This window comes from Chroicocephalus ridibundus, chromosome 15 (assembly GCF_963924245.1).
Source record: "Chroicocephalus ridibundus chromosome 15, bChrRid1.1, whole genome shotgun sequence".
Classification (NCBI taxonomy): Eukaryota; Metazoa; Chordata; class Aves; order Charadriiformes; family Laridae; genus Chroicocephalus; species Chroicocephalus ridibundus.
In genome coordinates this window covers 13238564-13250390 of record NC_086298.1, presented here as the reverse complement: position 1 = coordinate 13250390, position 11827 = coordinate 13238564, and the positions used below count along the sequence as shown (strand labels likewise).

At 43.2% G+C, this 11827-nt stretch overlaps 1 protein-coding gene across 11 annotated transcripts in view; it reads right to left on the bottom strand.

The window, feature by feature from the left end:
• Nucleotides 1-5745: 5745 nt before the first annotated feature.
• The window catches only part of FNBP1 (formin binding protein 1), a 99231-nt gene continuing 93149 nt past the window's right edge, over nt 5746-11827 (bottom strand). For 5 of the 11 annotated variants that reach the window (XM_063353387.1, XM_063353385.1, XM_063353389.1 and 2 more), the window contains 4 exons: nt 11111-11232; nt 10524-10663; nt 9955-10113; nt 5746-7236 (listed from right to left, as the gene is read on the bottom strand). In XM_063353387.1, coding sequence (XP_063209457.1) covers nt 7202-7236; nt 9955-10113; nt 10524-10663; nt 11111-11232 — 456 coding nt within the window. In that variant the 3' untranslated portion in view covers nt 5746-7201. The other 6 variants (XM_063353384.1, XM_063353386.1, XM_063353390.1 and 3 more) reach the window with 2 other exon arrangements.

Genomic DNA, 11827 nt, shown 5'->3' with positions numbered 1-11827 from the left:
TCCCCTACACTCCCACGTGCTCAGTGACACAGCCAGCATACGTAAACCTCATTTTATTGTCTTCCTAGCCATTGCTCAGCTTGGCTTCAGTTTCCAGCCTTCAGTCACTCATTGGGTTGTGCTGTTTCTATTTGCAGTTAGCAATGCTAACACCGCGCAAGATAAATCTAAATCAGAGCCAGATCCATACCCCCTCCTAGTCATTGTTTCCCAAAAATGCAAAAAAACCTAGCAGACTGTTTCATAAACAGTACTGATTTGTCCTGAATTGACAGGGATGTTAATTGGTACTGGCAAAGAACTGAAACTGTTAAAAAAAAAAAAAAATAGCAATCTGACCTTAGGGGGGGGGGGGGGGGGGAATAAAGTATCTCTCTATAGCTGCTTCGAAGGAAATTATCGGCCAAGTATCACCTACTCTGAGCTGTTCAACCGCAAATCCTCACGGCTCCTACATGAGGCTACTTCCAAGGAACTGGACTAATGGGCACTGGAGAAGCTGCCCAGAAGCCTGCCTGGGCTTTTGTCTCAGCTGGAGCCACACACGCCGTTCACAAACCCTGCACGTTAGCAGGGAATTGTAAATGTCCTCCCCCAGATGTACAGAAACACAGCTGGGTTTCAGATTATTCGGTGAAGGGAAACGTTACTGTATTTCACACACCCGCCCGTTCACACATGCATGCGCGTGCACACACACACACGTGATGTGCTGGGCTTGCAACAGCTTCAGTTTTAACGTATAAACAGTCAGGATCTGCCAAGACTTCCAGCTAAACCAAAGCCTTCACAATGGGATAATAAGCTACAACTCTCTGGTAGAGGAAATATTTTCCCCAGGTTTCCAGTTCTCGTAGCCTCCTACTGGAGAGAGCGCCTGTTCTGCCCAAGTACACCAACCACCCCAACCAGAACAGTGCATTTTTTTTTCTCCTCAGCTGACCAATTAAACAAAAACCAAACACACAAACCCAGCCACTTCATCCTCTCTTCAATGGCAGCTGGAAAGGTAAAAGTTCAATAACATTGTGTCTCCAAGTGACCTGATGGGAACTGGCTGCCTGGGACAGGCAGAGCCAAATCAATACTCCAAATACCTGAAAATTCCAGTATGAAATAATATGAAATCAAAACCAAACCAAAACCAAACAAAAAGCCCCCAAGTACCATGAGTAAGAATGTGTCGTCATCCTTCTGACCATCGCAGCTCACAGGTACAAGCACCCCACTGGAACAGGCTGTTTCTGCTGCTTTGTCCTAAATTTTACAGCTGGAAGCAAACCCCAAATCCCTCCCAGAGGCAAGGAGAACAGCCAGGAGTAAGACAGCAGCTCTGGGGAGTTTCCGGCTATAACATTTCTATCTGGCTGAAACAGTAAGTCACAGCTCAATTCCCGTTCTCAACTGCAAAACGCCTGTGGGAAGGCAGAAAACTCACTGGGAGCAATGGCGACAAAACCTCAGCAAAGCAGGAGCCCCAAAGAGGCACTGCCTTTTTTATGAGAAGTGACAAAACCATTTTTTCCCTTCTTTGCATGATTCAAAAGGGTCCAGCAAAACTGCATGTCTGGAATTAAATGTTTATTTAAATACGCGGATGACTTTCATTGTTACAAGGTCAATATTCGCTTTCAAATGGAAGCACTTTATTTGGTTGAATTCTGTCTCCAGAAATGAATGGGCAACACCAGAACCTTTTACATTGGCAATGAAATCACAACACTGAGATGCCACCAAAACCTAGAGATCAGTGCTCAAACACACAAACACACACATATACAAATAAAAAAGTGCTCAACATCATCATGTTAAAATAGAATTTGGCTTCTTTTAGGTCTTTTGACACTTCAGGCAGGAAAACAAGAAACAAAGAACAATATGCATCAAACTAAATGAACTTCTGAAAAATACTCAGCATTAAACACAACTTTCAGTATCAGTAAATATGTTTCTTCTCTATTTACAGGTGTTAAGAAAGGGCATTAGAGACCTTTGCTAGGGATAATGACATTTGGTAGGACAGTTGGTAGTACAGTTCACGCTTCTGGGCGAGATTAGTAAATTCAAGCAGAGTTTTTATAAACCAGTCACATCTTTAGTCCTTCAGATTTTGCAAAAGGTAAATTCTACAAAAATTACTCATTTGTTACCCTGAATAAAGGCAGCGGAATAAACACGTGTAGGCTACAATACAGGACTGTCGCTAGTTTTTTCTTGCAGTAAGGTTTAAGGTACAGGCTTTCGGGAACTAGTTGCCAAGTTTATAAAAACTCCATACGTGGTCTTTTCATAAAACTTTTGAAGAAAAATCAGTCAGCTAAAGCTAATGCTCCTTCTAAAGCGCTATTCAGCAACACAGACATTGCAATTCTTCAAATGTTCCACAGAGGCTGACAATAATATACTGTCCACCTAGATTAAATATATAAAAGCAAACTTTTATCTAATTTTTACATAGATGGCACAACAATAGGTGAAAACGAATTCTTCCAGCTGCTGATTCAACAGTGCATTGGACACAAGAATAAAAATACTGCAGCGAAAAAGATTTTACAGATATTTTTGCACAGCTGTTAGCTGCTTAACCATTTAGATCCCCCGATGGATGGATGTGATAAAGCCTTGGCACGAATCTTGGTACAAAGCCACAGGTGCCAACCGCGTGGATCACATTCTGCTATCAGAGGCTCCTGGATCTAAACAGTTAAGAGACCACAGTAGCAGCAGTGATAAGGATGGTAATTTAATTGATTATGACCCTTCCGACACCGCTAACGCTGTAGCTGAGCGGCCTCAGTGTTAGTACCACCTGCTCCTCAACACAGGCTCCTAAGCCACTTCCATTAGATTAAAAACCATAACTTTTTGCTGGTTGATGCTTGCGGATATTAAGCACCATAATACAAGAGCTACAGCACTAACTGTAGGGCTGAGGGACTTTGTGCTCTTAAAAATAAAAGTTGGTATCTTGAATGGAGAGAAAGGGACAGAGTTATGAAGACGAACATAACCCAACTCAAAAGTTACATCATCCTGAGCGGGGAAGACCTGGGCAGGCCCCCGGCACAGAGAGGACATGCTGCTCGGACAGGGTTCTATATGGTGGCCCTGCACAAAAGCATAGCAGGCAGCAAACCACCACACACACACACACACACACTCACACTCACACTCTTTTGTGTGCAAACTAAACCTGAGAGGTTACATTTTAGGGTCACTGCCTGTAGTGGCATCCACATCAATTTTCTCAAATTCGGGGGATTTCACAAAATACGCTGAAGTTGTCTGAGAGCAAGTAGATTCCCCCAAATGATGTGTTGCTCCATGAATGAATCAGGCCCTCAGGGGCTATTAAGTAGCAACTCAGCCTTACGGGGCTCAACCATGTATAAGACGACCCTAAATTCTAGCAATGGTAAAGATTCAGGGGAAACCAACAGTTATAATACAGGAGTTTCAAAAGCAATTGACCCTTTCCTAGGCAGCTGAGGTCCAGATGATGTGATATTTGGAGATATTACAGCTCTCTCTCCATTGCATGACATGATAAATGCAGCATCCCTTATCATGCTACTTCTGCTTCAAATAAAACCACGTGAGAACAGGATGGCTGACAAGTAAGTCCCAATTCCTGTCTGGCTTCTGGGTCGAGGTCCAGTCCGTAACAAGGTGGGAGAATGAAACAGAGTGTGGTTTCTTTTTTCTTTTATTTTTCTAAAAAAAAATCTGTTATTCAAACACTAACTGATGAGAATGCACAAGAGGTCATGCAAAAGGAGAAGGCGGGTCTGAAATGCTGAAAAACAAACCAACAAAAGAAAACTGCAAATAGATTAACACCAATGAGCCACAAAATAACGTGACCCTCAGGAAGGTGGGCGCAGGCAAGGCAACAGGGCGAGCATGCAGACTGAAATAAGAGCAAAACGGAGGCCTTCGTGACCAGCAAAATGGGGCTTCAAACCAAAATGCCAGTGTGTGTGTCTGTGTGTGTGTGTGAGAGTGTGAGGAAGAGGAGGGGGAGAGGAGCGGGGGGGAATAAGGAGGAGGGGTGAGAGAGAACAAGCAGGAAAACAAGCGTACATACATGAGCTTGAAGGCTTTCAGGAGACAGCAAGGTCATAGGGATTTAATACTTGGAGTAAGCATCAGCCTAGATTTCAAAAAAATAAAGGCTGACAAGTATTAGTGACTGTTTGGGGAAAGCAGAATTTGAATAATGCATATGGATCAAATTTAATATCTGCAAATTCAGAGCCCAGTCCAGCTGCTGTTAACACTGTTCCTGGGGGAGGATTTCCACGTGTGGGCACCTCCCGGCCAAGCTGTTTGATGAGACGACCTGCAGGATCAGCACTAAAGGCACCGTGTGAAATGCTGATGGACCAGTGCATACATTCAGATGGACTGAAGGACAAGGGAGGACAGAACACAGACCAGTACATGCTTGGGACTCTCCGGTTACCCTTGGCATCAAAGGGCAGCTAGCAGCCCTTTGACCGGTGTTGGTAGGAATCGGGAGAGGGGAAAGTGTTGGTTATGTTTTACGGAGGGGCTGTGCCAAGCTGGCAGAAGAGTGGGAAAGGCTGAAAGGTGAATCTGAGCCACAGGTAGCATGCCATGAAAAAGCACAAGCATCTGAATGGTACTGGGATGGAATTTAGGTCTGAATTTTTCAAGTGGGAACTCCAGACAAGACTGGGAGTCTGGCTTTCCACAGGTGTGTTTTAACTGCCTGCAGGGTAAACAGACCATTTTGTTCCTCCTTTTGTGACAAGCTCGCCCCGAGGTTCTTGCACCAGCACAAACACCTTTAGGAATCTAAAACATAAGAAAGACAAAAAGAAAGAGACTGGATTAGAAAGAGGCTGGGGGAAATGGGATCCCTTCAGAGTAGCACTGCCTGCAGGAGGTTAAAGGAAATACAGCATCCGAGCATCTCCCAGGTTACAAGGGGTTAGGGAAGGCTCCTGAATACAGCTGGGAATACCTCAGGAATGCAGTTGCCAGCACTAACAGTCATCATCCACCCTCAGCCCTTCCCTCCAGCCTGGGGACGAGCATCACCGGGACACTGCTCTCCTCCGGGAGGAGGATGTAAAACCCAGGAGCAGGACCCTGCCAGCAGTTTCTCAGTGCAGAGAAAACAAACAGCTTTTTAATTTTCAATCTGCAAAGGAGTACTGTATCTGTTCAAGTGGCAGCTCCAGAGACCGTGAATATTACTGAAGAATAACAACAGGAAGCTAAACCACAAAGAATTCTGCAGATGAATCCAGACTAGATATCCTTTCCACTACAGGCTGCAAAGACCTTTCACATTCCTAAGGGAAGTCCAGATATAAACGGATATGTGAACGCAGTCTAAGCCTCAAAACCCATCCTGTGTCACATTCCTGTGCCCACGAGGGGAAGTTTTGTCCACGGCCAAGCGAAGCTACAATCCAAAAGTGTGATTTTGCTGTATCCAAGGCAATACAGGATGAGTCCCAACTTCCCTCACATTCAAGCGTGCAGGGGAACCTTCCGATCTCCTTTGCACCCACTTCCACAAAAGAAAAAAAAAAAACTCCAAACGACAGCACAAGAAAGTTTTCAGAGCCACAACAAAATACTTTTCCTGAAAAGGAACTGCATTTATATTTAGTGTGGGAAGCAGGTGAAAAGCAGTTCTGAGCCTTTTGCTTTCCATTAGTAAAGTTAAACTTAAATGAATTGCCATTAAAAAAAATAATCTCACAGGAATGAGAAAATATAACGTTTATTAGAAGAAGACACCACGGTACATCAAGCTATGAAGAAACTTGTGGCAGATAACGACTATTTAAAAAATAATAGAAGCGGAACAACCACACTGGCCATTAACAAACCTTAACACAAAACGACAGTTTCTAAGCAATTCCAACGAGATGCAGGCAGTCCAGTAACCAAAAACGCTTACCAACGTAAGAGGGACTGAGTAGTTATCAAAACAACAGCTAGGTTAAGCAGAATAACAGCCTATAAAACCATTTATATTGATACATATATAAAAGGATAAAAACAATTCAAATTCAAGTAACTTTAGTTTTTAAGTTATGTTATATACATATTTTTTTTATACTGGGAGAACTAAGAGCAATTATTTAACAAAAGGATTTTTAAAAAGCCACAGTCCAGTTTATAATTACTGTTTCCTAAATAATTTGGCAAGCATTAAATAATCAGATATATCCTAGATAAAAAGTGCATCAGCATGGTTAACCTTTACCTATTTATTTATATAAGTCGAGGCTCTGCATAATGGTTACAGCAAACAAACGCTGAGCTGCAACACCGAGAATCACAGAGCTGTCTTATCTTATAGATTTATTTGTATAATTGGAGGCGAGGAGGGACAGCCCCACAGTGGCAAAGGAGCTGAAATGCGAGTCAGCCCATGGCTCCAAAATGTTTTTATCAGGAAGTTTAACTTCACAAAATCACTGCATGTCTCCCAAACAGCCAGTCTTTCTGGTGGAAGCCAACGTGGCATTTTTTTGTTGGGTGCAACTGAGAGTTTATCTAAAGCTGGTTATTTCATGCAAATTCTTTTGTGTATCAGACTATTTCACAACACCTCTCAGTGAAAGTCAGTTTTGTTCCCAAGAAGATGATGAGGTACCATAGTCAGTAACACACTGTGGTCAGCCTTGAGCAAAAGGGCCCAACTAATTCCTGCATTCGACAGTTGCCAGCACCAGATACCCGACAGGTACAGAAAAGCCCTGCAAGAAGCTACACCCCTGTGTGCAGAGAGGAGTTTTATTCCTCGTCCCCTGGCAGTTACAGGTTGGCATAAGCCGCAGAACATAGTTTACATCCAACAGATCCAATTCTTAGTCTGCATGTTATTTAGCATTCATAATAGTTTCCTGCATGCATCACAAAGAACAAACATCACAAGAGAATATAGTTGGCTCTCATTTATATTTGGAAGCAGAATAACAACCAAATTCATGCAGTTGGGACAGTGCTTTCATTGGTTGTGATGCACATTTAGATTTCAAGAGGTGAACTTATACGTGCATCAGCTGAGTGAATGGTACCTAACAGAGTCTTTCATTGCTGGAGATATCACATGTGCATTCATCTCTTCTAAAGAAAACCTTCTGAAATAGAGCTCTTAAAACAACCGTAGCAGCGAACCAGTGGAATAAGAGGTGAACAGGCCTATGCAAACCTACTCAGAGATTTTCTGAAGTGATTTGTACACATCTGGAAAAAAAAAAAAGGCAAAACAAGATAGATATTACTGTTCTTTTTTGTGACAGGGTTTGCTAACACCCTCTGACCGGAGGTACCATTGTAAACTTTACAAACAGCCCTCACACGGGTATTTGCAGGAGTTTGCAGACCCAGCTCAGCTCCCATGTCTTCATCCCTCCTCACTTCTACCATCACGAGGGCGACCGCAGCCCATGACTTACCTGTCCTACTCATCTCAGGTACAGCAGCAGAGCCCTGCCAACATAGGCTGCAGCTGAGTGAAAAAGCTCACCAACTGCCCAGTGGCTTTTCACAATGCATTTAGCAGCTGCACCTCTCAGGCAGGGCTGCCTCCGGCTCACGGCGCTGGCACAACAGCTGGAGACGATGCTGCTGGCTCGAAGGGTCACAGATGTGCTCAGAGCTGGTGCGAATGCTCCCACCATTCAGGCAACCAACCTCTAGAGGCACCAGCTGCTCCAGCTTCTTTCCAAAACCAGGAAAGAACTACTGAAAGTTTGTAAATACTTTAGTATTTACAGTGTCATTTTCAGGAACCTGGTAGCTTCTGTTTCAAGGATTGAGTAAACTCACTTCTACTAATATATTAAAAAGCAACTAAGAAATTTGCAGCTTGCAACAAAGTTTGTCTTTTAAACACAGTAGCACTTCCCCCAAATCTTTATGTTGCTACCCTGACATTTTATGCAAAGTTCTCTTTTAGCTTTTCTTTTTAACCAGAGAATTGAGAAAGAAAGAGGTAAATATTATAGTTTGTTTACATTAGATAGTCAGAGATACATTTCAATTTGTTCCTGAAGTCCAGCAAAATTAATGGAAAAACTTTAAGAGGATCTGAAAAACCTCCATCATTGCTGTAGAAGTGGCTGCAACTGTATCAGCCTTTGCTCCTGGCACAGATTGCATTTTTTCAATCATTCAGCATCATCCTATAACTTACATAATACCTTTAACATACTAAAAATTCTGGCTGGTATTGCAATACTCCTGCAATATTCTCTCCAGAAGGGTAAAGACAAGCTTCTGCTAGTTCAGTTAGCGGGACTGTCAGGATTTCTTCCCCCACCCACGGATACGCTTTGCTTCACTTACCCCCCCAACCTGCTGCTCTCCTCATCACGGGGTAACGTGCTGTAACGTTCTGCTGTGAACCACGCTGCGCACCCCAGGGCAGGAGAGACACGCTCCATTCTTAAGACAGATTTAGATGCCACACTAGCTTAGCAGTTTCAAGCAGCCTACACTGCTGCTTGTGGAAAACAACAAGTTTTCCAACAGAGTAATAATGGTGCTTTCAACCATCACCACACACAAAGTCAAGTCTCCACAGGAGAGAACACAGGGATAAGAGATGGGATATCCCCCAGGTGGTGCTTTCTGCCTTGTTCCGAGTTATGAAGTAAGGAGAATGTACAATCCACGTTGCTCTTTCAAAGCTTAATAAAAGCCAACAGAGGGGCTGAGCTTTTTGCACTCTTTTGCATCTCAACTGACCCTGTATTTGCCAACACAAACACAAAACTACTGCATTATGGCAAAATGGAACAAGACCCCAGACTTTCATCTGCAGCAAACAAGGCACTGCACTGTTTAATACTGAATCCAAGACAGTGAACTGATCAAGTTATAGTGTTTGTTTACAGAGACAGTCCCACTCCTCTCTTCCTGCTGTCCATAAATCCCAATGAGAATGGTTCAGTTTTAAATTGGATGAGGCGGCTTGTTTCACACCAAGAACTCTAAAGTCTAGGAAACACAACAATAATCTGAAGGATTAAGTGACTGAAAAAATACAAATTATTTAACAGTGGACTTCAAACACATCCCGATTTGATTTTGACTAGAAGCTTTGGATTTCTTGGTGTATTACATTACCAGGTGTTGATGGTGCTAGCATATATTCCAGCCAGGACCCCTAGCACTGCTTGCTTACACAACACGCCTACTTGTGAGGAGTTAGAAGCAACAACGAAACTGAAGATTGCCAAATCTAAACTCTGAGTGTCTCCATTGATCACGTGTGAGCAAAAGATTAACCCATTAGCTATGGTCAACTGGAACAGCAAATACATCCAAAAGACCATTTTCTCAAAGTGGGAAAGAACAGAGGATCTTTCTTAATGCTAATGTTTTACCTATTTATCAAGGACCACAGAGTGTTGTGTAGAGAGGTTTTGGCGAGATTTCTCCCTCCGCTTCCAAACACACTAACTAAATGATGACCAGGTTTCAATCCAGAAGGTCCACAGAACACACCAGGCTCTGAAAAGCTACCACATTGAGACACAGAACAGCAGTCTAAATATTTCCTATATAACGTTCCACTGAATCAGTCTGGGACAAAGGGCTGACTTGTGAACGTGTCTGAGACGCCACCTGGGTATCTGAGGAGAGCCCATGTTATCCCAAATGGCTTTGTGTTTCCTGCACTGTCGGGCGTGCAGTGGCAGTGACAGTTGAATACACACTGTCGAGGAAAGTTTCCCCTCTAGTTTTACAGTCTATCACACTATCCTTCTCTGATCAATGAAAAGCACGTTTTGCAGTACAGCAAGCCATGTTAGTCCACGTACGAAATAATGCACTTTGTGGCATTGTACAGACTTTTAAAAGGCTCTATCTGCAACACAGAGCAGTTGCAGTGTTGGATATCTCTGGGAAAGCAAATAAAGTAATAATAGTAGTATCAAATATAAGTCATAGCACCTTTGGCATTTTTGTCCAAATAAACTTCAACATACGACGTCGGGACATAGCCCTCCTCATCTTCATTCCTTCGGATTCGTGTCCACCCATCACCTTTGTCTTCTTCTATTACATAGAGCATTTCTCCTTCTGCTACGGAAATTGTTCCTTCATTCTGACCTGAAAGACATAGTAAAATGGAGTGTAAGCACAACAAGAACCACAGATGCAGTGGGGGGTTGCTCAGGGCACACTCGGACAAGGTGCTGACGCAACCTTCCCTGCATCACTGGCAGCATGAACAAGAACATGTGATTCTGGAAACAACAGGCGGTACAAGAAGAGCCAGATGAATGTGATCCTGACATCAGAGTTCTGTTGTTTGTTTTTTTTTTATCTTGCAGAGTCCATGCATAATGGGAGACAAATCACTCTTAGTGCCTCTCTACAAAACAGAATCATGCCAGAGCCTCACTTGCCCTTTCTTTGTCTATTTAAGGACTGCAGAGGTTAAATGAAGGTTTCCTGCTTGGCCTTGGCATACCAATTAAAAAACAGTAAGTGAAATGAGAGTAAAGGTTGAGCGATACCTTCAAATGTATAGAGCGCTTTACATGTTCCTATGGTGGGTAGTGGTTCTTCATCATCAAATTCATCGTCAAAATCTGTTGCAGGTACTTTCATCTCAGTCTCCTGACTTTGCTCTTCTGTGTAACTGCCATCTGGGCTGCTCAAGAGAGGAAAATACACAGCAACTATAGCGACCAGTCTCAGGAGCAAAGAGAAGGACTCAATTACTAGACACCTAAGGCACAGTGAGCTGGAGCGGCTCAGCAATTCCAAAGCATGCTCAGAAACGGCTGTTACTACTAGCAGCTGTCACAATGTCATGGGTGAGACCAGCTATTCTTTCCCCATCAAAAGCTGTAAAATGCACCTATCTCACTCACCTTCACAGCAGCCAACATAGGGAATATTACACATTTCATCATATTTAAATTGGGATCTTCCATGTGCTAAAAATCAGTATATGAAACGCTTGATGGAGTGCCTGCCGTTAGTCTGGATACACAATCATTTTCTGAATGCTGCAGAGCTAGTTTTCCTGATTAACAAGCTAAGGAAAGCGGGTCCCAATTATCAGTCTGAAGAAGACAGCTCCGTACAGATACTGTACCTCTCCCGGTCCTGCGCACAGCTGTTCACTGCTGAAGTGTTCTGGGCTTCATACAGTCCGCTCTGCCGCCGGGCCTGTTCAGTCCGCGCAGGCAACCTGCCCTCCACCTCAGCCAGCCAGCCCTGCAAGGGGAACGCAGCGTCAGACATCTCTCCTGCTTCAATTTGCAACAGGATAGACATGTGTTGCTTTTACTTTGCTGTGTCATATTTGACATTCAGATTATGGAACTAAAAGCAGTTTGTAAACATATTTAATTTCTCCTTTGGGTTGCAGTTGTCAGGGGGATTAGATTCTCTACTATAAGTGTATATTACATCTATCGGCCTTGCCAAAAATTACACTTAAAACTCAATTCTTTTTTGAGACTGGGTGCTGAGAACACTAAGACTCAAGAGCAGCAGTTAACAACAGCTGCTGGGAGCTGCTGCTGCTCTAGTCACAATCAAGTGAAAAGATGTGTGGCAGCTTACAGTAGTCTCAGTAACACCAGAAACAGCAATCTTGGTCACTGCTGAGCGCAGAGGACTAAAGCTGGGGTGAATGAAAGACCCAGTGATTTTCAAACAGGTAAGAAAGCAATGGATAGTAAAGCCAACAACTGTAAGAAACATCGGAAATTAATGGGCTGTACCTATTTATATACCTAGTGTAACTCATCGAGTGAAGTCTTTTCTCAGCCCTGTAATCCTTCTTGTGTAATTATAATGGCTTCAT